General features: G+C 40.9%; 1 protein-coding gene across 1 annotated transcript in view; it reads right to left on the reverse strand.

The window, feature by feature from the left end:
• The window catches only part of TSHZ2 (teashirt zinc finger homeobox 2), a 259,344-nt gene that overhangs the window by 85,013 nt on the left and 148,071 nt on the right, over positions 1–26,260 (reverse strand). Inside the window, exon 2 of the mRNA XM_084645610.1 lies at positions 17,253–20,310. Within this exon, the coding sequence (XP_084501736.1) occupies positions 17,261–20,310 (3,050 nt within the window). The 3' untranslated portion in view covers positions 17,253–17,260. The remainder of the gene's footprint in view (positions 1–17,252; positions 20,311–26,260) is intronic.

Raw genomic sequence — 26,260 nt, forward strand, 5'->3', positions numbered from 1 at the left:
AAAAAATACATTTCTGCCCTGGGCATACTGACAGCAACTCTACAAGAAGCTTAGCAGGCTCTTGGACACACAGTTGTAAAATATTTCACTCATCTATTGCAGGTATAGGGCTTGATTCACAGCAGCGAATCTCACTGTAACTCAGCTGACTTCAATGGAGTTACTCCCAATTTACACCAACATAAGTGAGCGCTCCAACATGCTCCTACTTTCCTTCCCCTAGTTTTCTTTTCACAGCCTTCTTTATGACATATAATAAAAAGGATTTTGCTGAGAGCTCAGCTCTTGCATGCATGATGCACAATTCAGAACAGGGCTCAAGGGACTGATCCTGCAAGGTGCTAAATGCAACTCCCACTGAAGTCAGGGAGAGATGACGGTGCTTAGCACCATGCAGAATTGGAACCACAGTGATTTTCTCCATTTCAGTGCTACTGGGCAATTTTAATTTTGCTCTGAAAGGAACTTGAACCAATGAGGGGAGGGGAGAATATTTCATAGGTCTGGGCATATATATACTGCATCTAGTATTAATTTGCTTGTTGTGCTACAATATATAATACATTTGAGGCAGTAACTTTATGGTGTAAGTTGTAATTTTAAATTTTATGATACAAACTGACCATCTGCAGGAATCCGACCATATAACCTACTCATTCTGTGCAGACTGTAAAGTTAATACTTTTGAATCACATTGCAACTATGATTTAGACACACAATTAGATAGACCAGGTCCTCAACAATTCTCTGCTGCCTGGTTTGCTGCTGAGTTGTCTAATAAACATATAGTATATAGGTCCTGATTCAACAAAACATTTGGGCACATTCTTAAGTCTGTCCCTAATCAGCAAAGCAGCTATTATTATTATTACTAGGAGCTCTAGTTATGATACTGGACCCCATTTGCTAAGCACTGTACAAACACAGAACAAAAAGATGGTCCCTAAGCACATCAGTGATACTTCAGCATATGCTTAAGTGCTTTGCTGAATAGGCATGGACTGCTGAATTGGGGCCATGCGTTCTTAGGAGGCTTGCGGGGGACTAAGAAATTATCAGACGGTTTCCATGTTGGGCAGCAGACCACTCAGAAGTAAACTATCTGTTCATCAGTACTGAAGCCCTGCATATCAGCAACTCCTTTCATCTGAGGATCTCACAGCACTATAATATACACTGATTCTCAACACCCTTGCAAGCTGTAGTAGGTGAGTGTTGCACTCGTTGTCCAGAAAGGTAAACTGAGGACCAGAGCAGTTAAGTGAGTTATCTATGGCCACACTGCAAGTCAGCAGCCAAGACAGGCGCAAACCCCAGAAGCACTGATACCTTGTCCCCTGCACTAACCATTAGAAATGTTGCCTCCCACTAGAATGCTTTTTCTTTTGCTCGCTCAGAAGAATGTAGTCATTACCTTCTGTTACCTAAAAACACCTTAATCTAAATCAAATCTCTTCAAGGAGGCCCATGCTCCTTAAGAAGAAGCGTACACCAGAAAGAGAACTAATCCTAATTAGTGGTGGAAACAATTGCCATTAGTATTTTGTTAAGCATCACAGTATGATTGGCACTGTAATAGGCACACAGATGACATCATAGTTTGAGGAGACTCTAAACAATGGACAACACGGAACATACTAGGAGACCCCCAGGAACTCATAATGAAATACTGTGACTGAAGTAAATAGCTCTTTCTAGCTACTATTAAAATTGAATTAGCATCCAGAGACCCTAGTCAGTATCAAGAAAAGGAGTACTTGTGGCACCTTAGAGACTAACCAATTTATTAGAGCATAAGCTTTCGTGAGCTACAGCTCACTTCATCAGATGCATATCGTGGAAACTGCAGCAGACTGCAGTTTCCACGATATGCATCTGATGAAGTGAGCTGTAGCTCACGAAAGCTTATGCTCTAATAAATTGGTTAGTCTCTAAGGTGCCACAAGTACTCCTTTTCTTTTTGCGAATACAGACTAACACGGCTGTTACTCTGAAACTAGTCAGTATCAGGGTCCCATTGTGGTAGCTGCTGTACAAATATTCAGTAAGAGGCAGTTCCTACCCTGAGGAGTTCTTCTCCGCACCCCACTACATACACACTTCTTATGCAGAGTCATTAGCCTCACCATGTAGGCTTTAATAGTATCCCAACAACTTCTGAAAGCCCCTGGATCTGTGACCGCCTTTTACTGCTGTTATTTTACTCAAGTAAAGGTAGTAGGGATGGAATTAACCTCTGTGCTGGTATAGAGCTTTGAGGTGGCCTGTGCTTTTCTTCTGAACCCACCTGTACTGAGGCCAGTCACTATTTGGCTCTATGTTACAGGGTGTTACAAGAAGGCAGTCTCTAGAACCCCTGTTTTCAGGGTGCTAGAACCCTGCGTGAGGTTGCAGAATAATTTCTGCTGACTCACAGTGGTAGGTGGCTCTTGTTAACTCGAATCAGGATACAAGAAACACTGAAACCTTTCTCTAGGCAGAGAATTAGAAGCTGGGATAGACAGATCCTGCAGAGAGAAATGCAAGGAACAATCTAAACTCAGCAGGAAGATTAGGTTTAGGTTATAGTTAATGGTTATTTAAACTTATGTAGTGTAGTCAGCAATCCATTCCACAGTCTGGTTCAGGCTTGTACAGAAGAAGCTGTATTCCTCAGTCTGTGAGCTAGAGGGCCAGAGAGCTCTGTGGTCAGCCCTTCTCCAGCGGCCTCAATAATTGTGCTTACTACATTCTAGTCCTGCCTCTTCTCTATCTCAAAATAAACTGTAGTTAGCAAAAAAGGCAAATCCCAGGTACATGTAAATTCTCGCCACTAATCTGGTGCGTGTGCATATGAATGTGTTTTAAGAGTGGGTGGGGATGCTGTTTATTCACACCTGTTGAAGGAAGCAAAGGGTGGGGACAGCACTTGGGACTCTAAGTGTGCACTGCAATTAAAACCACGTTCCTGGCCCATGCCAGCTGACTCAGGCTAAGGGGCCCAGGCTAAGAGGCTATGTAATTGCAGTGTAGACGTCCAGGCTCAGGCTGCAGCCTGAGCTCTGCGACGCTCCTACCTCGTGGGTTCCTAGAGCCCAAGACTGAATGTCTACACTGCAGTTAAACAGCCCATTAGCAAGAGCTCCTTAGCCCGAATCAGCTGGCACAGGCCAGCCACAGGTTTTTAATTGCAGCATAGCCATATCCCAAGAGGCAAAAGAGAAGCTTTGCTGTTTCCAGCCTCAGAATCTCTTACACGTTGTCCACAATCCTTTAGCAACACAGAAGGCCCACTGTGTGGCATTGCAGGGTGTGAAATAGCCTCCTAACATGGCATTGACTCAGCTCTGATTGCACCTCTGTGTCTACTTGTAATGCTGACCCTGGCACCTAATTGTAGTGGACTCCAGAAAGCTTGAGTAGTCTGCGTAATCATTAGTTTACACCCTTCTTCAGTCACAATTATCTCCGCCACTGTGGCTGCCTTCACTGTCCCCCTCCCGTACATTTACATATGTTACATTCTTCCACTCTGTTACTGCATAGCTGCAGACACCACTTTGTTTGGTGTGATTTAGAGGCAGTAGCGAATGTTCAGTTATAATTCCCCATTTTAGACATGAAAAATAGTCTGTAATGCTCAACATAAGAGCCTCTGAACAAAGATATATAATTTAAAAATTAACATGAGGACAGAGGAGACATGGGATTTTGAACTAGGGACTCTTATTCAAAGGTTAAAACTCTACAAGGTGAGCCAAAAGAATTCCTTGAGTTATTAAGTAAATGCCTCTACTATATTTCCCAGTTCATTAGCTGTTATAGCCTCTTCCAGTTCAGCTGTGGTCATCCCCAGCATGCTCAAAGGGCACATGCACATGGCACTGTGTTTACACATTGCTTTTTACTAATGTTAGGAATATCTTTGAATGCTTGACAGAGGCATCTCCACTACAAACAGTGCAGTCTGAAATCAAATATGTATAGACAAGACTATGGGTCAAAGAAACTGGGGCTGTTTAGAATTAAAGGTCAAAGTTGAGAGACCTAGGGAAAGTCTCTTGGGAAATTATGCGATTGGTCCATAACACATCCTTTTATAACAAAGAAAATAATAATGATAATGCTTTGCATTTGCATTTGGCCTTTCATCTCAAAGCATCTTACAAATATACATGAGTTATGGATCAGTTCTGCAACACCTTACTCGCATGAGTAGTCCTGTTGACCTAGAGGGCCAACTCACATGAGTAAGTGTTTGCAGGATCAAGCACTGAAGTGTCACAAAACCTGTGAGACAGGTGATTAATCTCCATTTAATGGGGAAATGAAGGCACAAAGAAGTTAAGTCCCAATATCACAAGATGAGACAGTGATGGAGCTGGGAAAATAATCCGGATCTTCTGACTCTCCGTCCTGTATTTTAGTGACAAGACTGTTCCTCCTATATTACTCTAATGCCTTTAGATTTATAGAGCCTGATGGTTGTTGAGATTCCTAAGTGCTGAGCTGTAATGTAGAAAACCACATAGGGAGACTATAGAGTGAGAGGCGGAGGAGAGGAAGAAGAGGGCGCATAACTTTTTGGGAGGTGATATTTCTTTTATTTTCATTCTTTTGTTCACAGTAGTTGGATCTAACCCATGACTTAGGTGTCTATTGCTGCACTCTACTTAACCCGGGTTCACTCTGGCACCAAGTAGTTATGTTTATGGATTGCAAATTTATTGACATTAGACATCTGCATCAGCTTTCACCTGATCAACAGGAGCCTCTGCCACCAAAGGGAATAATTATGGAAGATTTCAACAGCCATGGGAATGCCAAAAAGGTCATTAAATCATATTGGAAAAACAATGTGTTCATTCATTTAGTCTTGCCAGTAAATCTTCTGGTTGAGGTCTGGACCACCTAGTGGCAATGCTCAAAGAGAGGGGGGACAGAGAGAATCAGGGAGTGGAATTAAATTAAAATGGAATAACACGAAGCCTAGCACAGTGAAATCTTTAATTTGCTACTCTGAGAATCCAGAATAAGCAAAAAAAAAAAAAAAACCCTGGTGCTTCGACTTTATCTAAATTAAATCCCCCCTGGTACTAAGGGCTTGATTCAATAATCCTGAGTAATGTGTGCACCCCACATTATTCTGTACAATTTGTATGTGGGAGGTAAGAGATACAGAAAGCATATGGCAGAAGGAAAACAAATTACTGGTTGTGCTTTTACATACAGTTTGGCTATGCTTATTAATCCTGTTGATATTTTTTCAGACTTGAAATATAGATGTAGAAACTTTCACCCTTAATCCCCTTGGAAAATCTGAACGTTTAAGTTTTGATTTATAAAATGAGGCCATCCTCATAGTTCATGGGAGCATATGTGATGTTTAAAAATAATACAGGTTTCCTGGACTGTTTAAAACACTTCTACCCTATGAAATAAACTACATACTTTCCCCACAATCCTCTCCCTGAAGCAAAAGCCTGAGAAAAGAGTCAGGTCTTGCACCATAAACTGACAGTCAACAGAAGAGGGCTCCAGATGACTAGTAGGGGAAATGAATTGTAGGCCCACTGCTGCCAGCCTAGATATTCAAGCATAGGAGCTTGATTGACCAGTGGCTTGTGTAACACCGACAGACCCCGGTCGTCGGCGGGTGGGATCGAATCTGGGACCTCTGGAGTTTAGTACATGAGCCTCTATCGCATGAGCTAAAACTCTCTCTCTCTCTCTCTCTCTCCCTCTCCCCCCAGCCCCTCAGTGCCACTCGATGGGACAGAATACCACACCCAGGAGGTGTGTGGGTTACACTTGCACCTTGTATCGTCATGTATCCTTGGGCAAAGTGAGGGTAACGTAGGTGTAGAACATTACCATTTTGCTATTGTAGAGTTTATCATTCATTTTACATAGGTGTAAATTATTATACAAGGTGCAAGGAAGAAACAGACCCTAACACTATCATATCCCAGCAGGACTCTACTCTTGTGGTCTCCCTTAGGGCTTGATCCAATGCCCACTAAAGCCACTGGCAGTGTTCCTAACAGGCTCAGAGGAAGAAAGTTGGTAGCCACCAGTTCTCAACCCACATGGAAATGTATAGTTCAATGTCAGTCCCCAGAAATTAAGAGAATTGGTATAATTTATTCCCAGGGGCTGATTTTGCCAAGCAGACAGGAAGAATTGCACAGGGGAGATAGCAGAGACTGGCATGTGGAAAACTTCTTCTAAGCATTGGCTTGAAGCATGAGATGGAGGTATGCATCAGAGATAAATACTCCACTACCAGTAACTATTAGGTCACCTGTGTGACTAAGCAATTTTAAGCAACCTGCTTGAGTTGTGATACAAACAGCTGGTAATTTTGTGAGCATTCATGAACTAGGACAGAGTGAAATTTTGCTATTTCCAGCTGCATACAGATTTTCATAGTGAAACAGCTGAATCTGCACTAGCCGAGTGCACTTGGGCAATGTTCACTAAACTGAGCCCATCAGAGAATTTTCACCATTTTCTTTTGTCTTCGGTGTGAAAGAAAAGGGTGCAAAAAGCATCAGGAAATGAAACAATAGCTTCCACCTACACAAAATGTGCCTTTTGGGTTTACAAAAAGCATGAGGCAGAACCAATAAGGAACAAACCATCTCATCTGTGTGCAATACAACTTATAGCTGTGCCTCCTCTGAATAACCGGAAGGTGCTATTCCAGAGTTCCCTGGGTTTCCTCTGAATGCCTGATTGGGTACTCCACTATGTACACCTGGGAGAAGTCTAAACAGAGCAGAAATTCCCTTGTGGGATTTCATCACCCTCTCACTACTCACGAGCAAACTCCTAGATAATATTTACTTCCATGGTAAGCAGAGGACAGTGTTACAAAGAATACTTAGCACTGGAGCGTTTGAAAACTTTCACTTTCTTCTATATCTTAGGGCTGATTCATTCTTGCTCCTATGTTTAGCCTGATACAGGAGTGAGAGTGGAAACACTGCACCTTGCTGACCCTGGTTTGTCCTACCACTCCTTATCAATACAGGAGAGGACAGTCTCCAGGGCTGATCTCTGTTGCCTATGAGCCACTATGCCTACCAAGGAAGGCCCTGGCACAGGGCATATTCCTCAAAGAGCATGTGTGTCTATAACCAGTGCAAAGTGACTGTGAATTCCCCTTCTTATCAGAGTACCAGGCAGCACTAAAGAAAGAGCAGAAAAATGTCACGAAGACTTACTGCTACACCACTGCTAAGCACATTTGATGCTCTGAGCGAGTTTGAATACTTAGTGCTGGGGAGCAGAATATGAACGCCAGACATAGGAATCCGTCACTTGTAGCAGGAAGCAATGGGCTCAACCATGCATTGAAAGCCTAGCCCTGCACTGGAAGCAGGGCAGAGGTACAACATTCTAACAGGAACTCAGGACGCCCCAGTATCTCAATCAGGCACAAAAGCCTCTCAGAGCTCCAGGGAACACAGGGAGCAGTGTACATGCTGCATGGCCCTTTTAAGAGGGTGTAGCATGTACTCTCTGTGCCTAGGGTTGCCAACTTTCTGCTTGCAGAAAACTGAACATCCTTGCCTTGCCCCTGCTCCGCCCCTTCCCTGAGGCCCTGCACTGTCCCACCCTTCTCTGAGGCCCCGGCCCCACTCACTTCATTCCCCCTCCCTCAGTCACTTGCTCTCCCCTTGCTCACTTGCTCATTTTCACCGGGCTGGGGCAGGGGGTTGGGGTGAGGGAGGGGGTAAGGGCTCCAGCTGGGGGTGCGGGCTCTGGGGTAGGGCCAGGGATGAGGGGTCGAGGTGTAGGAGGGGGCTCCAGGCTAGGGGGTGGGGCAGAGGGGTTTGGCGTATGGGAGGGGGCTCAGGGCTGGGGCAGGGAGTTGGAGTGCAGGAGGGGGTGAAGGTTCCAGCTGGGGGTGCAGGCTCTGGGGTGGGGGCCAGAAATTAGGGGTTCAGGGTATGGGAGGGGGCTTGGGGTTGGGGTCTGGGGGGGGGTGAGGACTCTAGGAGGGAGTTTGGGTGCAGGAGGGGGTTCCGAGCTGGGCCAGGAGGTTGGGGTATGGGAGGGCGTTCGAGGTGCAGGCTCCTGGATGGGCTCAGGGCTGGGGCACAGGGTTGGGGTACAGGAGGGGGTGAGAGGTGCAGGCTCTGGGTGGCGCTTACCTCAAGCAGCTCCCGGAAGCGGTCTGCATGTCCCTCCACTTCCTAGGTGCAGGGGCGACCAGGGCCAGGGGGCTCTGCATGTTGACACATCTGCAGGCACTACCCCCCACAGCTCCCATTGGCTGTGGTTCCTGGCCAATGGGAGCTGCGGAGCTGGCACTCAGGGCAGCGCCTGAGTTGTGGGCAGGGGAAGCACGCAGAGCCCCCCTGGCTGCACCTGAGCCTAGAAGCCAGAGTGACATGCTGGCTGCTTCCAGGAGCCACATGGAGCCAGCCGCTGTGGCCAACCAGACTTTTGAGTTGCCAGGGTCCCTTTTTGACCAGGCATTCAGGTCGAAAAACAGATGCCTGGCAACTCTATCTGTGCCTGGTTCGGGGATGGCGGGGAGAGGAAGAAGAGAACCAGCTCTGAGGGCTAGTGTGGAGGGTCATGGCCTAATTCACTCCTTCCCTTTAGACAGGCTAAGCTCATTCAGTCCTTTAGGGCAGCTATGGCGTGGGGGCGGGGGGGCTAGGGGGTGGGGGGAGGCAGAGGGGGAGAGATAAGAGTGCAAGGAGGCCTCAGCCCACCTTTATAATCCTCTGATCAGAAGCCACAACCGCAGTCACAGCACAAGACTCAAAAGACAGGTACTGTCCCGCCCTGAACTCCTTCTCCCCAGCACCTCCCCCACCCAGCGTCAAGCCCACCTGTTCTATGCAGCAAGGCAGAGGGCAAACTCCCTTTCTTGGCCTTAGGAGAAACAAGTGGACAAAGGGAAGGAGCATTTGCCATTATATAGATTGCTTTATTGCTTGATCTTATTTCGCTAGGAGGATGGTGTGAAAGAGAATGGCCATGTTGAACACACTCCAGCTGCCTCCTTCACTCCCTCCCTTCTTCCTTCAAAAATGTCAATGCTGCACCTTCCACTTTCTTTAACAATGTTTATCATCGTTCTTTGATTGTCTAGGACAACAAATGGTTAGAAATAAGCATATATCACCAGGAGCTCTCTGCCTGCCCCTTCTCCCAAGCAGTGTCATAAAAACGTACAAATTCACATTAATAATGAAGTACATTTCCCCGACAAGCTGCTGTGTATCTCAGGGAGAGCAGGCGAGGTGGCAGTTGCTGCAGAGTTTCCTATTAAAGATTAGAGCAAATACTCATAAATCTGGTGAGGGGCCAAAGCACATGTTAGGTTTGTCTCCCTCTTAATGGAACCTTAACTGAACTGAATAAATATTATATACTCAGTTTATTCATTGGAATATGACAATCCTCCCCCTTTACTCTCCCTAATTCTGGGTTTATTCACCCCTTGAAGAAGCAGTGGTGTTGCATATAGTTTAGTGGAAATGTGCAAATTGCCTAGGAGGAGCCAGTTGTTTTCAAACCCCACACACCTCCTTTCCCCAATAGGAAGGCTTCTCACCTATGCCTAAGGAATTTGGCAGGGCTGCCAACCCCACAGCTGTCACCCCCCCTCCTCTGATGTGCCCTGCCTCTCCTCTGTTCCCTCCCCCAGCTGTCCCAGACACCCCCTGTATCCAGCTCCTACAAAGGTGGCACGGTCCTGGTGATGTGCCTCATCATCTGGTCCCCTTTGCCATGTTGTGTGGGGGAGGACTCATGCCTGCACTTCAGTTCCTTTGTGCCAGTCTACCTGGCATAAAGGGGCTGCAGATTAATCTTTGCAGAGATTAATCAGGCCCGTAGTGTACATTATCAATACCACTCCCAGGCTGTGCACTTTGGCACCTGGAGATGGGAAAAACAGGTGAAGGGGTGCTGTACACAAAGGTGCTCTGAGCACATCCCTAGGTAATTTGAAAATGCTGCAGCCGTAGCTCTTAATGGGGCTAAAGTTGAGCACTTATGATCTGCAAAACCGGAGATTTCTATATGAAAGGAAGCAGATGTGCATAGCTGGAGGCAGATAAATGAGAGCTTGTACAGTGTTTTGGAGATAAAGACATCTAATAGAGGAGAGAGACATGGGTCAAGCCACAAAACTGGGATCCAGCCTTCAAGCCAGGTTTCCAGCACCTCAAGTAAAAGGACATATGGATTCAAGATTTGGATTGGCCCAGGATAAAGAGGGGCCATTTACAAAATTTGGATCAGGACTGTATTTCAAGTGATCCCAAAGTTTGGAATTGTTCAGATCGTGGTTTTTGGTTCAGGCCCATCTCTAGTACTAGGAATTTAGTATCAAATAATATTGTTTTCTTAACATGCAAAACTCCTACTGACTCCACTGAGAATCATGGTGGGGCAAAGGGCTAAAAGGTATTGCTTTGAGTATATTCCTTGTTCTTTTTCTCATTTAAAAAAGAAAAACGCTATTAACTAAGTGGAACCTATGTCTAGAGCTGGTAATCAGAAAATGTCCCATCTCCACCCGCTGGGGGAAAATTTCAACTTTTCATTAAAAAAAAACAATATATTTTGGTCAAAAACTGAAATATTTCAATTTTGAAATGTCACTGCTGTGCCTCATGGGAGTTGTCTCATGTGGCCATTCTCCTCCATAGGCCAGGGTCCCTGGTTAGACTGCATCTCCCATGATGTACTATGGGAGTTGCATGACCATAGTGCATCATGGGAGATGAAAAAACTAGAAAGCCTAGTCCATAGAAAAGTCTAGGGACATGAGACAATTGAATACAACTCCTATGAAGTACCACAGCAGCATTTCCAAATGGAAATATTTTGTTTTTCATCTGAAAACTAACATGTATTTGTTTTTTCAATTAAAAGTCAGCATTTTCAATGGAAAGCAGCACATTTTGTGAAACAAATAGTTCTGTTGGAAACCCAATTTTCTGTCAATATATTAGTTTTTGACAGAACATTTTCAACCAGCACCACCTATTTCCTTTGTTAAGCGGAACTCACACTGTTCACTTAAGGCCATGTTGGGGCTGACTCTTGAATGGTTGCACAAGGGAGGTCAAAAAGGAAGGAACCTTTCTGTCCTTTTTGAACCCCTGCCCCCTTTTCATGGGGCCAGGATCAACTGCAGTCCCTGCTAGTGCACCCACAACACAACACACACCAATAGAGGCCAGATGGAGTGGGTATTAACTTATCCCTGGGCTCTTTCAAGGATTTGTGGCTTTACAACCCTCCCCCCGCCACACACACACACACACACTTAGTGCTGTGTCTTAACGGCACAATCTGGCCCCTGCTCAGAGCCTGCCAGCCCTGGATTGCTTCCTTTTCCTTTATGTTAAACTCTTAAAAACAGACATTGCTATAGATATCAACCTCTGTCTCTATACAATATCCCTGTGCAGTGCATTGCTGGTTGTCCATCATTGCTATGTGACAAAACGACACAAAACCCAAAAGGCCTGACTCAGATCTCACCTACAATACAGTAAATCAGGCGTAACTCCACTGTGGTGGAAAACCAATGTAAAGGCCTGCTCCTGCATCAGGATCAGTTGGTGTGGACCCCTGTGCAAAGTTCCAACAAAGCCACTGCAAAGATGCAAGAATCCATGCAAGCAGGTCTGATGCAGGACTGGGGCCACAATAATGTCAGAATTAGGCCCTCAATGCACAGCTTACTAATAATTACTTTTGCATTCATTATGCCAATAAAAAGTGAGAATCGTCTCTTTTCTTGCCATAAAGCCGCATACATAATTTTTCTGATCTTCCATCTGTGTTCCATCACATTTGCACAGAGCGCTCACCCTGGTAAATTAAATTATTTTTATTGAAAGGTGCTTTAGAAGGCCTGGTACTCCTTATGTCCTTTCCCTTTGTTATTGATCTTTGCTATGTGGCGAGGTGTAATGTGTAAAAAACCATAAAAGATTCAGGTGCTTTTCCTCTGCAATTTTGTTGAGTAAAAACATGCTGTTATAGATCATGAAGGCTGTAACATTTAATGATATCAGACAGGGCAAAGAAAAGGCAATATTTTGATACCCTTATGGATACTGAATGCTTGAGGCCATATTCAAGGTCAGTAAGATCTGGCCCAAGTATTTAAGCGGTGTCTCTTCTTTTCTGAACACAAAATATTTGATTGTTGGGATAGGGACTGAGATTTATGGCAGCAGTTACTTATCTTTGGGCCAGGGACTGTCATTGACTATATGTCCTACTGCATCTAGCACAATGGAGGCTGAATGGGTTGGTCTCTAGATACTAGTGCAAATAGAAATGTTAAGTAATAATAATTGATCTTATTAGTAACGTGGTTCTTGTTCATAACGGTCAAACACATCTGCATTAAGACATCTTAAAAACATTGGGTCTGACCCTGCTCCCACAAAGTCAATAACAAAACTTGCATTGGTTTAAAAAGGATCACAATAAGGGCCTATCACAGGGTCTGACCCTGCATTCAAGTAAATGGAAGTTTGCTCAGTTTAACAACTGCAGTAGGATCAGGCCCCTCATTTGTGTTGTGCCTTCTCTATCTATGGCTAATTATTTTTTATTCGGAAGATTAGTTTTGATGGTGACTTCTGCTTACAAACTGATGGTATGACATGGCAAACTATGCCCCGTTATTCTTCAATTCACTTATTACACCTTCGTGGCATTTGTTATTGATGTGTGCAGGATGAAGAGAAGGCTACATTCTCTCTAAACCCCAAACTCAGACACCTGACTTGGGAAACTCCCTTGTCCCATGTAACACTGACATTAGCTCTAATGGCCGAACATGTCATGCAGTGAAACTCCTGCCATTTCAGAGGAGAAATGAGAAAATAAAATCCACAAAAAGAAAAAAAAATCTTCTATTTTGGTATTTGGTATACTTAACACATACAGTTATCTTTGTGTCCTATATATCATTTAACAAATTGCTTTGCAATTCTTACAGGGCGTGGTATAATGACTGATTTAAAATCACTGCATTGCTTAAACTGCATTGTTCTTCATCAAGTGGAGTCATTTTTATGTGACGTGTCAAGCTCTCTAACAAATAACTGCTGCCAGACAAATCAAGTTCCTCATCTTAAAGCTACGGCTAAATAGTTTATAGCTTTAATCTGCTCACTGAGGTGTGCAGTCTATGACAGTAATTATAAATGCAAGGAGAAATTATAGCTGAATGCTTTAACTGCATTAGGAGCCATTTGATGAACAATCATGATTGCCTGCTCATTTTCAACAATAGAGGGCAAGTTAGTGTCAGTGCATTAGAGGATTTTCAGTTCTGCTCTGCTCTTTCTTCCATTTACCACAGAACGTCAGTTGTCTGCTATAAAATAGAAAAAAAGCACCGTAGAAGCTTTAAACTTGATGGTTTAAAAAAAAAAAGACAAAGGAGGAAATAGAAAAACTGTTTATCATTATGACTCATTTTTTGTTTTGCAGCAACCTTACTTTCAAATTAGTTCATTTTAGGTAGCTGCATGCTTACTTACCAGGGACTTTGGAAAAGAAATCTCCCCCCCAACCAGCCTGGTAGATTTAAATCTATAATAACTATTTTTTTTAAAAAAAAAGTTTGAAATAAGATCATACAGATCCTCTAATTCTGACTAGTTTGTAGCCACTATCACTGTCTGAATATAAAGCTAGAGATATGTATGTGTGTACACACACATGCACACACACACTTTCTGGAGAAAAAAAGTATTTTTAATTTAGCTGAAGAATTGAGCAAATATATTTTAAAGTTATAAATCCATGTACAAATTTGAAGCAACACTCCCTGATGTACATGGGCTTTCAAATGAAGAACAAAAAATTTGCAGCTGTTTAAATGAAAAGATGATGCTGACATAAGATTTTCTTAAATTAAAAATAATGCCACATTATATTACCAGACTTATTTCAGTCTGAGAGGTAAAAAATATCCCACAACAGAGATGAATATACAGCAGATATATACACCTGCATTTACATTTAATAGGAATTTATCACAAATCACTGAAACAGCCTCACTGATGTCTTTAAAAAAATACCACAGACGTAATGTATGAATGTTTTTCTGGTAGTAATGATCTAACTGGCAATTCATTTGTTTATATTTTTTAATGATATTTACTCTATTTTCTAAATAAGAATTTAAAAGGTAACTTTCATTTTCAATATGGGTGATATTTTATATGTTTCTGTAGTTTGGAGAATTTCTTTCCACTGTTTTACTTGCATTTTTAGTTACTTATATTTTGTTTATCTCTGCTTTTGATGCAACATTTAGTCAACCAATTAATATATTTATGCATTTTAAGTGTTTCAATATGCTTTATATTTATTTTCTCTAAATACTTTACACTTTAAAATTACTGAATAGATTAAATACATAAATTTCTGCTATCATATTCCTTAAGCAGTATTGTATGCTCCAAAATTAGGAGATATATTGGACTTTTACCAAGCCATTTTTAAGATAAGGAAGCTTTGAAAATCACTGTAATGTATCCTGGTCTTCTTGCAGAGATCAAGAAACAAAGCCATATGAATAAACTCCAGGAATAACATTTTTAGCATAGTCAGAAGAACTTAGGCAAGTTTAGAGCTCAGAAATTGTAATAAAATCTATCCAATGTCCTCCAAAATAGCCCGTCATTTCACGCAATTTGTCCTAGCATGCATACCAACTAAAATTATAGTTCCAGATAACAGTGATATCACTCTGTCAATGCACTTTAAATATATGCCTTTGAAGGTACTGCCTGCATGCTGATATAAATTAGAAATATCTGAGTATTAAGGGGGTGACAATTTTTGGGTACTCAAAGACAACAGGGACAGTGCCTTCGTTTATATCCATACATCACCTGAGTAATGCCAGAAACTTGTCAGTTTAGGGTGTTGTTACTCAGAACCCACTTTTTTTTCTGGGCATCTTTGGAAAATGTGTTTATCTGCTTCTCATTCCCCAAATCTCTGAAGAACAGCAAGGTGCATAGAAAGTTGGGTGTTTAACAATAACAGTGCTTTTAAAGACCCAAATCTGAAAAATTTGTCAGGTATTAAGCAACAAAGATGCCAAAAATAACTGCCATATTCATATATTTGGCAGATAGCTTTTGTTTGATAGTACCCAAATTACTGGTTTGCCCACAGTGCTCTAGTATAGAAACTGCAAATGTCAAAATCTTTATAGATGCTAACAGGTGGAGAAAAAAGTCTGTTCACTTCCTTCCTCCTCCCCAACCTCTTTTCATTTTGTGATATTTTGGCAGGTACATTCAATTTTGAATTGTTATAAAACCACAAGGTGGAAAATCAGTTATTATCAGATAAATAAAGAACATTTATTCGTCCTTTTGTTTTACACCGGGTACTAATGTTGGGTGAACAATGCAAAAAATTCCCCATTAATATTAGGTACAATTTTTAAAATAATTAACTCGCTTTGACAGTGCTCACACCCCTTTTGCATTTTGCTTTCAAAAGACTGAGCTTTGTTATATAAAATGTTAAGAAAGAGTAAATCTACCTTGTGTCAAGAGCCAGCACAAGACCTATACAAGACTTAAGACTCATTACATTTGAGTAGTGATGGTTGTGCTGTACTGTAATAGCTTCCCATAGTATGTATCCCAAAATTATCCTTTGATTACTGGTTTAAATGATAGCTTCTTTAATGGGACAGAAGTGATGCATAGGCCTTGTCTGGCGAAATCTTAAAGTTGTCTGAACATTTGCAGCAAGCAAATTTTAAGTCTTCTTACAAAAGTGGATCCATTCCCAGAGCACATGCACCCTCAACTAGTCAGAGAACAGCCATGGTACCACGTGAATTACATGACAAATCACAAGTCACACAGCTTGAATTTTGAATGTTCATTATCAGTCCATAATGTAAAAATTTCCAAAAGATATTCGTCAAGGAAATCCAAATAATGAATACATTGGAGGAAATTTGAACTTGCCTGTGGATATTCTGCCAGCAAAAAAAAAAAAAGGGGGGGGGGAGAGGGATAAATATACTGAAGAAATTATTTGTTGAAAATTAATCACACAAAGCCCTCTTGGTTACAGATCCTTCAGAATTGAAAACATCTATTTGGACTTGCAGCTGATGTGCTTCCTATTAATTTAAATCAAGAAATGTCAGGTTTGGGAGTTCAGTAAAATTAAAAATGCTATAAATTATGCAGCAGCTAAATACTATCTTACACATCGTAAACATTGGCTGTGACGGCACTCACAGTTATACACCTTCTCCGACAGAGAAAATAACAGTAAAACCAGTATCCAGAAAGCTGTCTTTTTGTGAAAAGTTAAGCTTGTGATAAAAGCCACTGAATCTCTCAGTTAAGAAGCAAAAAACAGCCCCATATTTTGGCGTTGATCTGCACCAAAAACTTTCACTGAAGTCAAACAGGGGAAGGGAGTACTGACTGAGCACGGGGACCGCACTGATACTATGAGACAAAGTGTAAATTCGATGCATTCAAGAACAAAGAAAAGAATGGCTAGGAACGCAAAAGGAGGGAAGGTTACTCAAAACAACTCAAAGGAGACCACTGGTATAAGTGTTAAGGGAAGCTATTAAAGTCCAGTGCAGTACAACACTGATCATCCAAATGTTATGTGTGGAATAACCAAGATTTTAGATAATCAAAAGCATTTTCAATGTCATTCATAGACTATGGGGGACATAAGCCTTTTGGGATAATGGACTGTTTTGGATAATTGAGGTTTTGCTAATCACGATTATATTGTCTTTTTCTCCCCCGCCCCAAATATTGGATGCTACATTAGTAATGGAGGGGAGAGGGATAAATAATTCCTTAGAACTCTGAGGGAAAATGCAGAAAAACAGGCTTCCATTAGTGGAAACGACATTGAAAACTGAAGAGTAGTCATTTATTTGCTCTACTCCACACTAACCTGAATAGAAGGCGGACTAAAAATAATAGTTGGAAACAGGAAAATATGAGATGTGAAAAGTGGGGAAACAGTTTTGTTAAAAATATTTTAAAGAAGCACCTTTTCAGTTCAGGCCATGATAGAGATCCATTGATGAAGCTTTGTTCTTCAATGCAATGTAAAATGGCCTGGGTATCTAAACTGATCAATGCAGCAGCATATTTTCAATGTTATAATGTATTCTACTTTTAAGAAACGCTTTAAGAAATCTCCTTACAATCATGACATTAAAACTCGCCGTGAAGCTGATGCATGCATACCTTAAAAGTTATTCTTCATCCACTTCTGCTACAAACTGTGAATGGTGTTCTGGTGACTTGCTGTGTGTTTTGCTTAGGTGAAGTTTTACTGCATGTTTGCTTGCAAATGTCCGACAGCACAACTTACATTTGAACTTAGAGTCTGTATCCTCTTCCCCAGCTATTGTTTCAGGTGATCTTTGAACTGAAACTCTGGAGATTTCTTGTTCTACCTTGGTTTGCTGTTCCACAGCCAGTCTGTTCATGTCTTTCATTTGGAAACCTAGATGGGATTCTAAGTGGCTAATATAAGTAGATGGGGTTCTAAACTGAGATGCACAGTCACTGCAATAAAAGATTGGGTGTCCTTTGTCCATGTTTTTCAAAAACTTTGTTCCTCCAGTTTTCCTAAGTTGGTATTTGACATTTGCTAACCAATGGCTGATGGTGGTCATTGACAGTCCAGTAAATTTAGAAATCTGCATGCGTTCTTGAGGGCCTAGGTCTGATAATAAATATTTACCTTCTGATGTTTGGAAAAGACTGGAAGCAAACTGAGCTTGCAAAATCAGGAGATGCTGAGGGTTCCAGTTTGATTGCCTGCCCTTCCTTTTATGCAGAGTGGAGACTTCTGTTGAGACATCCTCGAAACGTCGGACATCCATTTCCAATTTGATCGATGGGATCCTAGAAGATACGGCAGGTTTTGGTGTAGTAGCTTTGGGAAGAACTTTGACCATGTCAGCAATGTCAGACAGAGCATGTTTCTGAGGTGGGGAAGTACACGACTGTGCTTGAGCTGACTCGGCTTTCTTGCTTTTGGATTTGGTCAGATCGATAGGCTGATCATTGTTTTCAAACAAATAACGCCTGGAGATGCTAGCAGGCTTTGGTGGGGTTGGAGCAGGAGATAAAACTGGTTTCTCCAGCATATTTAAGTTAGGTTTGTGGAACATAGAAATTGTGCTCGAGCTGGGACTGGTATTGGACTGGGGCCGTAAAGGCTCAGTGGCTTTGCCCAAGTGATTATTCAATACAGATTGCAGGGCACTAAGTGGATTCACACAAGGCAAGTCAGAAGAATGATTTGTGGCAACACAACCATTGCTGAGGGAAGCTGCTATTGACTCCTTGGGTTTTGTTTTTTCTTTCTCACCATCTTCTTTTGGTTTATCCTCCTCCTTCAAGGGACATGCCTCTGTCTTTTTTGGCTCTACGGGGGCCTCAGATTTGGGGAGAGATTCCCCTTCATTCTGACAGAGTGGAGCAGCTTCAGCTCGGATGCCCTCTTTAGTGTAGTCTTTTTGTATGACTTCTTTGTCATCAATTTCCTTCTTCACTCGAGTGCACTGGGCCACATTTGCTGAGTTGGGAACCAGAGGCATAACTTTCCACTTTGGAGCAATGGGTCTCAACTTATTGGTAATTGTGGGCCTGATTTGCAGTACTTGGGAGCCCACTGGTAAGGAAGCCTTTGCTCCTTCTGAGAGCTGATACGCTGCATGGATACTAGGATATGCACTCCAGCTAGGAGCTCCATTTTGAGCTTTATTGATGGCTGTTGTGACGGTGTTTTCCAAAGACTTTAAAATATCCCCACCACCTTTTGAACCATCTTCTAAATCTTCCTCTCTAAGATACTGGTATTTAATTGTAGGATCCAATGGTTTCTGAAGCATATCTTCATACTCTTCAGTTTTTACCACTTTCTCATCTTTGTTTGTATCATCAGGTTTATCTTTTTTACTCTCTTTCTTTAGCTCTGATGCAGTTATGCCATCCGAAGATGCATTGCTGGATTGTTTTGAAACCTGGGTGTCATTGGCTGGTGCCTCAGACAGCGATTGCATTTTCTCCACAGCCAAGGGATCTAGTACTAGTTGTTTTCCTTTCTTTGAAGCTGAACTTGTGACTTTCAAGAAATGACCCGTGACCATCATATGAGTGGTGAGTTGCTGCAAGGTGTCATGTGAACTTCCGCATTCCATACACTTCAAAATCTGGGATTTACAGGCCTCAAACTGCCATGTGTAGCTGGCTCCATTCTGGTAGCCATAGCGGTTGTTAGATGACAACTGCAGGCTTGCATTCTTCTGAGGAGAAAAGGTATCTGCAAAAGATCCTGTTGTGGAATCTGGGGAACAAGGTCTGTTAACATCAAACACACGTTTCTTTGCAGGAGTGACCATTTTTGAAGAAATGGTAGGTACCGGCTCCTTCAAAGGCACTTTTTGGTAATGTTTAGTTTTTATCATATGAACGCTCAGATCTTGAAGGGAATCAAAAGAGTCACCACAGAACATGCACTTTAGAACTTTTTGTGCATCTTCCTTGTCCATGTCCTGAAAGGCCCTTTTCCGGGGCTTTGAGTAGCTAGTAGGTCTGTGCTTGTCCTTTTTACGGTTGTCATCTTGGTAATGACCGGTTTCATTCATATGGACTGTTAGCTCTACCAAGGTGTCATAGGCAGCACTGCATTGCCTGCACCTAAACCTGCTAGCACCCGTGAATACAGTTCCGCACATTTTGCTGCTTTGTCTGTAGAGCTGCACTGAACTGAAAAGATTTGGTTTGGAGACCGGTCTGGAAGGTAAACTCTGTTGTAAGCTTTTTGACAATGCATCTTGGTGCCAATCAAAGTCACTTTTGTTACCTCCATTTCTATTGTCACAGCCCCGTCTTTCAGAGTTAGACAACTTGAGACCCAGTCCTAAGCCTGTCCAATAAGAGTCTGACAGTATGTTAGCATAGACTGCTGTCATTTTATCCATGCAATCATGTGCTTCATTCTGAGATTTGGGGTGAGTATTGGTTTTCAGATCCTGCACCTCTCTAGAGCAAATGCTTTTAGTATCTGCCACCTGGTCACTAGCGTCACTTAACAGGGACTCATTTTCCGCATCCTGATTAGATATATGACTTACTGGAGAATTCTGGTAACTAAAGCTTCCTTTCTGCTCAGGACCCACTTCATGTTCTTCATCCGTGCCAGTATCATTGCTGCCCTGAAGTTGAGCTGTTGAATTACTGTCATCATCATCCTCTTCCTCCTCCTTTATATCTTCCTCTTGGACGTAACCTGAAATGTAACATCAATATATGAAATAAATGTTAATAACACTGCAGTTTTATTTTTCTAGTTTCACTATGTGCTTTTGCTACTGGACTTCATTTTAATCTACAACTTTATTGTCTGTTAGTCCTGGAAGTGAAAAAGTCAAATGATGTCTTTTTGTAAAGCTTGCTGAGGTTTTTGGATGATCGTAATTCTTTATAACTGCCAGAGATTCTGAGTTAATAATTTTCCTGTCATGGGAGTATAATTCTAACTGTCCTCTAATGGGACAGTTGAAAAATTCATATGTGAGAACTTTAAGTTCATACTAAAAGTCTCATTTTTATGACTTTGTTATTAGACTCAAGGAAAAGAAGAGAGAGAGAGAGAGAAAGGGAGAATTGGCAAGGAATAGAAGAAAAATAACTGCTCTAATATTCCTGGTTCATAGAATTATCTAGGAACAGAAATCTTTTACCATTTGATCACCTTAAAAAAGCATTTCTGAATGTGTGCAAATAATTGATATTCCAAACTACTACACTTGAAACAATTAATAGGTTCAACTGAAACCTCTGTTTGTAAATGCACTGTATTCCATCAATGCAAATTATAGTTTGATAAAAGAAATATTCTAGGGCAGAAGCCTAAGAAGCTATGGAAGGATATGGCTGAGACAGACCGATATTAACTATAAAACTAAAAAAAGTAAAGCAAATCCAGAGTGGTTTTATTTGACAAATGAACTATTTTAATTAATAAGATAAACTTGATATTGGTAGAGCTACAAATTTTAAAATTAATTAAGGAATTTCTGGTGGCACTAAATCAGGACTAATTCCACTGAAGTAAATGGAACTAAACTGGTATGAAATTGATACATGGGAAAGGAGAATCAGGCTTAGGATGAAACCCCGGCCCCACTGAAGTCAATCGCAAAACTCCCCTTGACTCAACAATGCCAGGATTTCATCTTTGGACTTCAATGGGAAGGGAATCTAAGAGGAAAGGAGTACTTCAAACATTTTCCTATTAATAGCCACCCTAAATTTTTAATTAATCTGCTTTGGCAGTACTCCGACCCCTGTTGTTTGCCCTGTAAGTAGATATTCAAATAATCAACTTTTACTGATACAAACATTCATGGAAACCAATTTTTAAAATCACAGGCACAAGCCTTCATGCATAACACACTTCTCTGCTCATTCAATCGGGAAACACAAACAATGTTGCCAACTGGAATGATTTCATTGTGATATTTAGTGTTTCTCTTAGCGACCAACTGAAGGAATCATGTGATTATGTAATAATCAAAGCTCTATTTAAAAAAAAAAGATTTAGCCTTCATGATGGCTGAGAAAAGCTTGACAAACATGATTCTTAAAGGCTCAAAAAACAAAAGGCAAATGAAAAAAGCCAATATTTATTTTATGTTAAAAATCCCGTGACTTTTAAACTAATCTCATGACTTTTAGGGGGCCCTCACCCATGACAGTGGCATTACTGCATAAATGATACCACGTTGATCAATCAATAGAGCTAGTCAGAAAATTTGGAAACATTCAAAATGTTGACAAAAATATAGACAAAACTTTCTGTAAACTAATTTTCAGAAATTTCAATTTAATTCAGTTTTTCAACCTGCTCTACCAATCAAAGTTGAACAACACAGATGAGATTCAGAATCACACGCTGAATATCTTACAGTAACAAAGAAATGTTTGCAATCAACCCATAGAGGAAAAATATTAAAAAACAGGTTGCTGAATAAACCTGAATTACAAGTAAGTTAGAGGCAGCTATGATCTACTTGTGGATATTCCATGAATATAAAGACAGGCTAAATTCATTGGAGACATTCTGCGTTGCACATTATTCGCTGAATTCGAGGAAGAATACTGATTACATCATTCTTCTAGCTCTCTTTGGCTGATTGTTGCATGGGGATGTGACACCAGAGAGCTTCTCAAATGGCGGTAAAGCTAACAGCAGTAACTATGAATGAATGAATGTGTGCCATGTATAATGTGATAAAACAACAATACTAAATATCATAATGATAATACTGTGCATGTGAATCCTTCAACTAAGGATTACAAAATGCTTGTCAAACATTAAACAAATAAGCCTCTCAATGTCTCTGTGTGGATCAGAATATATTATGACCCCATTTGTAGATGGGTAAACTGAGGCACAGGCAGGTTAATTGACTTGTTCAGGGACAGGCAGCAAGTCAAACGCAGATCTGGGACTCGAATTCAGGTGTTCCAACTCCTAGCTCTAGTAACTAGATGATGTTCACCATGACCTCCCTTATGAGTGTGTGCAGGAAGGTGAGCGCTACTACATATTATGAATAGTAACCTTGTTAATCAAACAGCATGAACTGATGAGCAGGGCTGACATTGTTCTTCTGGTGTCAGAGATACCATATAGTTTAGGTAGCAACATTGGACTCCTGCCAACATGCATCACAGTGCCATGCATACTGTAATGAGCAAAACAAAAATAAAGAGGGACGTGAGTGCAAGAATCAGAAGAAAAGCACTTAGCCACTGAGTTCACGGTTCCAGGGTGGAGTTGAGTTGATTCCCTGTTTTTATATGAACTAGTTGAATACCATTAAGCCCATTTTTCATGAAAAAGGGAATTTTTTCTTTGGAAGGTAAGTACTGTACTCTTTCTTTCACAATATTCTCTGTCCTTCTAAATAGATTTACTAGGAGAAGCAAAACCATCAGACAGTTGCACCTTCCTCCTCCCCCCCATACAGATAAAATTTGCTGCTTAATTAGGCATTGACATGTTTACTATAACCTTTACAGAAGACTAACACGTGCTCAGAAGTCCGCTTTTTTCCTTTTCCTTTGTTTGTTTGTCTGCATAATACACTGACAATCTAATGAAAACAATATAGTAACTTATGAGAAGGCACCATCAAAAATTCACAAAAGCATCAGTCAAGTCCATTTTTAATAATGGTTAAGGATTCTGGGCAGCTTTAAAAACACAGCTTAATATCAGACATTTAAAACCATTCACTTTGCTTAAATGATTTGCTGTGGGCATTTTGTGTAGTGAAGGCCTCTTGAATGCAGGCAGCCTGGGTGTATAATGAATGCATGTATCCATCTACCAGTGATTATTTTAGTAAGGTTTCACCATATGTAAAGCTTTGTATAAACTGATACAAAGCAGATTAATTCATTTAAATGCTTATTTAACAGGAGCAACAGTCACAATGCTTTAGACTTTCTACCATATTTACTTAAGTGAATTTCACTACTAAACACATTCACACACAATTATTTTACTCTCACACACATAGTGATGATATCCGTGTAGTAAATTGCAGAACCATGTGATAAACTGTATTTACCAGGGACTGTTGCTGGCTTCACCTTCAGTCTTCTCGCTATTCTTTTTTCCTGTGGATTTATTCTAATATTCTAAACTTCTGAGAAGTTCAACCAGCTGCCCTTTATCTGCCTGTTAGATAAACATTTCTTCTTCCTTCCCAGCTGTGAAATTACTCCACCATAATTAAACCAGCCCCAAAGTTAAATTAGTCACATCAAAGGTGTAAAATGGGCAATATACAATCCTGAATTACTGCAGGGTTAAAATCCACTATCTTGCAGCCCAGAGTAAAACCAGAAATGTTATAATTATGGATGGAGGTGACTCTGGGCTTCCCAAGTGGAAATGTAGCATTTGCTTTTAGTCCTGGTAGATCCCACAATGTTGGATCTTAAAAATTATGACATTGTTATGGGTAGAAACAGTGTTTTAGGGAATTGTGAGAAATTTCTAAACTTTTATTACTCTAATTTTTCTTCTCCATTTGAATCCTATACAGTTGGATTCATAGTAACTAAAGCAGCGTGGCTAGAAGGGGTATAGAAAACAGCACTGTGTTTTGTTTGTTTTGGGGTTTTTTTAGACCTATTGTATTTCTTTGGAAGCAGAGTAATTATTCCAGAATAAAGGCACTTTTATTCCAGAACAGAGTGTCCACATGGGGGAGTTATACTGGCATAGATTAAATGGAATAATTTTCCCATTTAGACAAGCCCTCAGTCTAGTTTCATTTAGGCACTTGCACTTCTGGCTGGACCCTGGAAGTGCAGAGGCTTTGTGAAAACCATGAAAAGCATGAGGGGTGGGGAGAGAAAGAGGAAAGAAAGAAAAATGCGCTTTTTGATTCTCCAAATAAAATAAAATGGTTAGGGTTTACTTTGACCTTTGGGTGAAGATTTGTGCAAGGCTGTCTGTCTAAACAGGTTTATCCTTCTCTGTTTACAAACTTATACTCTTAAGGTCAACAAATATACTCCACATGTAGTGTCATATAGCCACTCTCAGTGTAGATGCTAGCATCATAAAAAGGACCAATATTACAGAAACGGGCACTGTTAGGGCACCTGCAAAAAGTAACGTGCATTGTTGTGGCCTCAAAAACCCACATACAACTATCTTGAAACTTTGACCCTTATAGTACAGCCAACACTGGGCCAGATTTACACTTAGTTAATTCTGTTGAATTTAAATCCCTTACACCCACTCACTAACATGTAACTTGTATCACATTATATGTATCACCTCTAAACTTGGACCAGTAGGGGTTGAACATATATACATATTTAAATGATACTGCATTTTTACTGTTAATTTTTCTACCAGAGGATGCTATTTTCAATCAAATTTGCTCTCTTTTTCCACATACAGAAACATTTCTTAAAATATATACACATTTCTTTCCAAGACTGGAAAATTTATTTTTTGCCAAGAAAAGGGACAGTGAATCATTGTCCAGAACAATGTTGTTAATCCACCTAAAACCCATACACCATCTGTACTTTTTCATACATATATTCCAATTTCACTTGAAATAACATCATTAGTACAGAGATCTCACAGTTCTATAAGGTGATCTTGTTTCCTTCTTGTCTGGCTTGAACTCAAACATCTTTTCATTTTGGCAACAGCAGTTTCTTTCTCTGAACTATTTCATGCAGATAATGGATAATGACCACTTCTCATTGCTTTTTCTCAAAAATGTCTAACTACATTAGCTTTCCAAAGACAAATCCTAACCTGGCTCTTTTTCTAAGTTCATGGCTGCAGATTCATCCCAGTGTGCAAAACAACTGAAAAGATAAATTGGCACTGGCAGAAAACCCCATCCTTACTCTACTGGATAGACCCCGCAGTAAAAGCCTTTTGGAATTTAATAGGATTGAAACCAATGGGGTTCTATAGAAATGTAATCATGTTCTATAGAAATAACTCAAAGTGTATGGAATTTGTGCTCTGATAGGGAGTGATACAGTTTTGGGGGGTTTGTTTAGATGATCATACACAATTCTATAGCAGGGGCGTATAACTTTTTATTAAATGTCATAGTCTGATCAGAAAACATATAGGATGATAACCTTTCTCTAGTAAGTCTTTAACACTTTTTCGTAAGGGGAGTGATAGCGCTTTGCCTGTAACAGAACCATAAGAATTGGAAAGGGAAAAAACCTCCAAAGTTATCTAGTTGAACCCCCTTGATAGTGCAAGATTGTTTCCTATGGTCTTTTACTCTAGAATCCCGTGGAGACGTTTTACATGTTCTCAGAATCTTGAGGAAATACTGAATGGACTGGCTCTGCCCTGAGGGACCAGCAAACAATGCTGGACATGTGGGAATTGTTAGCAAATTTCCCATAAACAATATTTACCAGTGGTTCCCAACTCAGATTTAAATGGCTCAGTGATGGAGTTTCTACCCCCTCTCTTGTGATGCAATTTCATAGTCTAACAGCCCTCACAGTCACAAATAGGAGATTTTTCTTAATATTCCACTTTCATTTGGACAATTTCATTCCATCCAATAACTTTCCTCTGTCCCCAGCACATGGAAATTGTATTGTTATCTCACACACAATTTACTGTTGCTTGGAAGTTCTGCCTTCTCCAGGAATCTACA

This window comes from Lepidochelys olivacea, assembly GCF_965140295.1.
Source record: "Lepidochelys olivacea isolate rLepOli2 genome assembly, chromosome: 13".
NCBI classification, from domain to species: domain Eukaryota; kingdom Metazoa; phylum Chordata; order Testudines; family Cheloniidae; genus Lepidochelys; species Lepidochelys olivacea.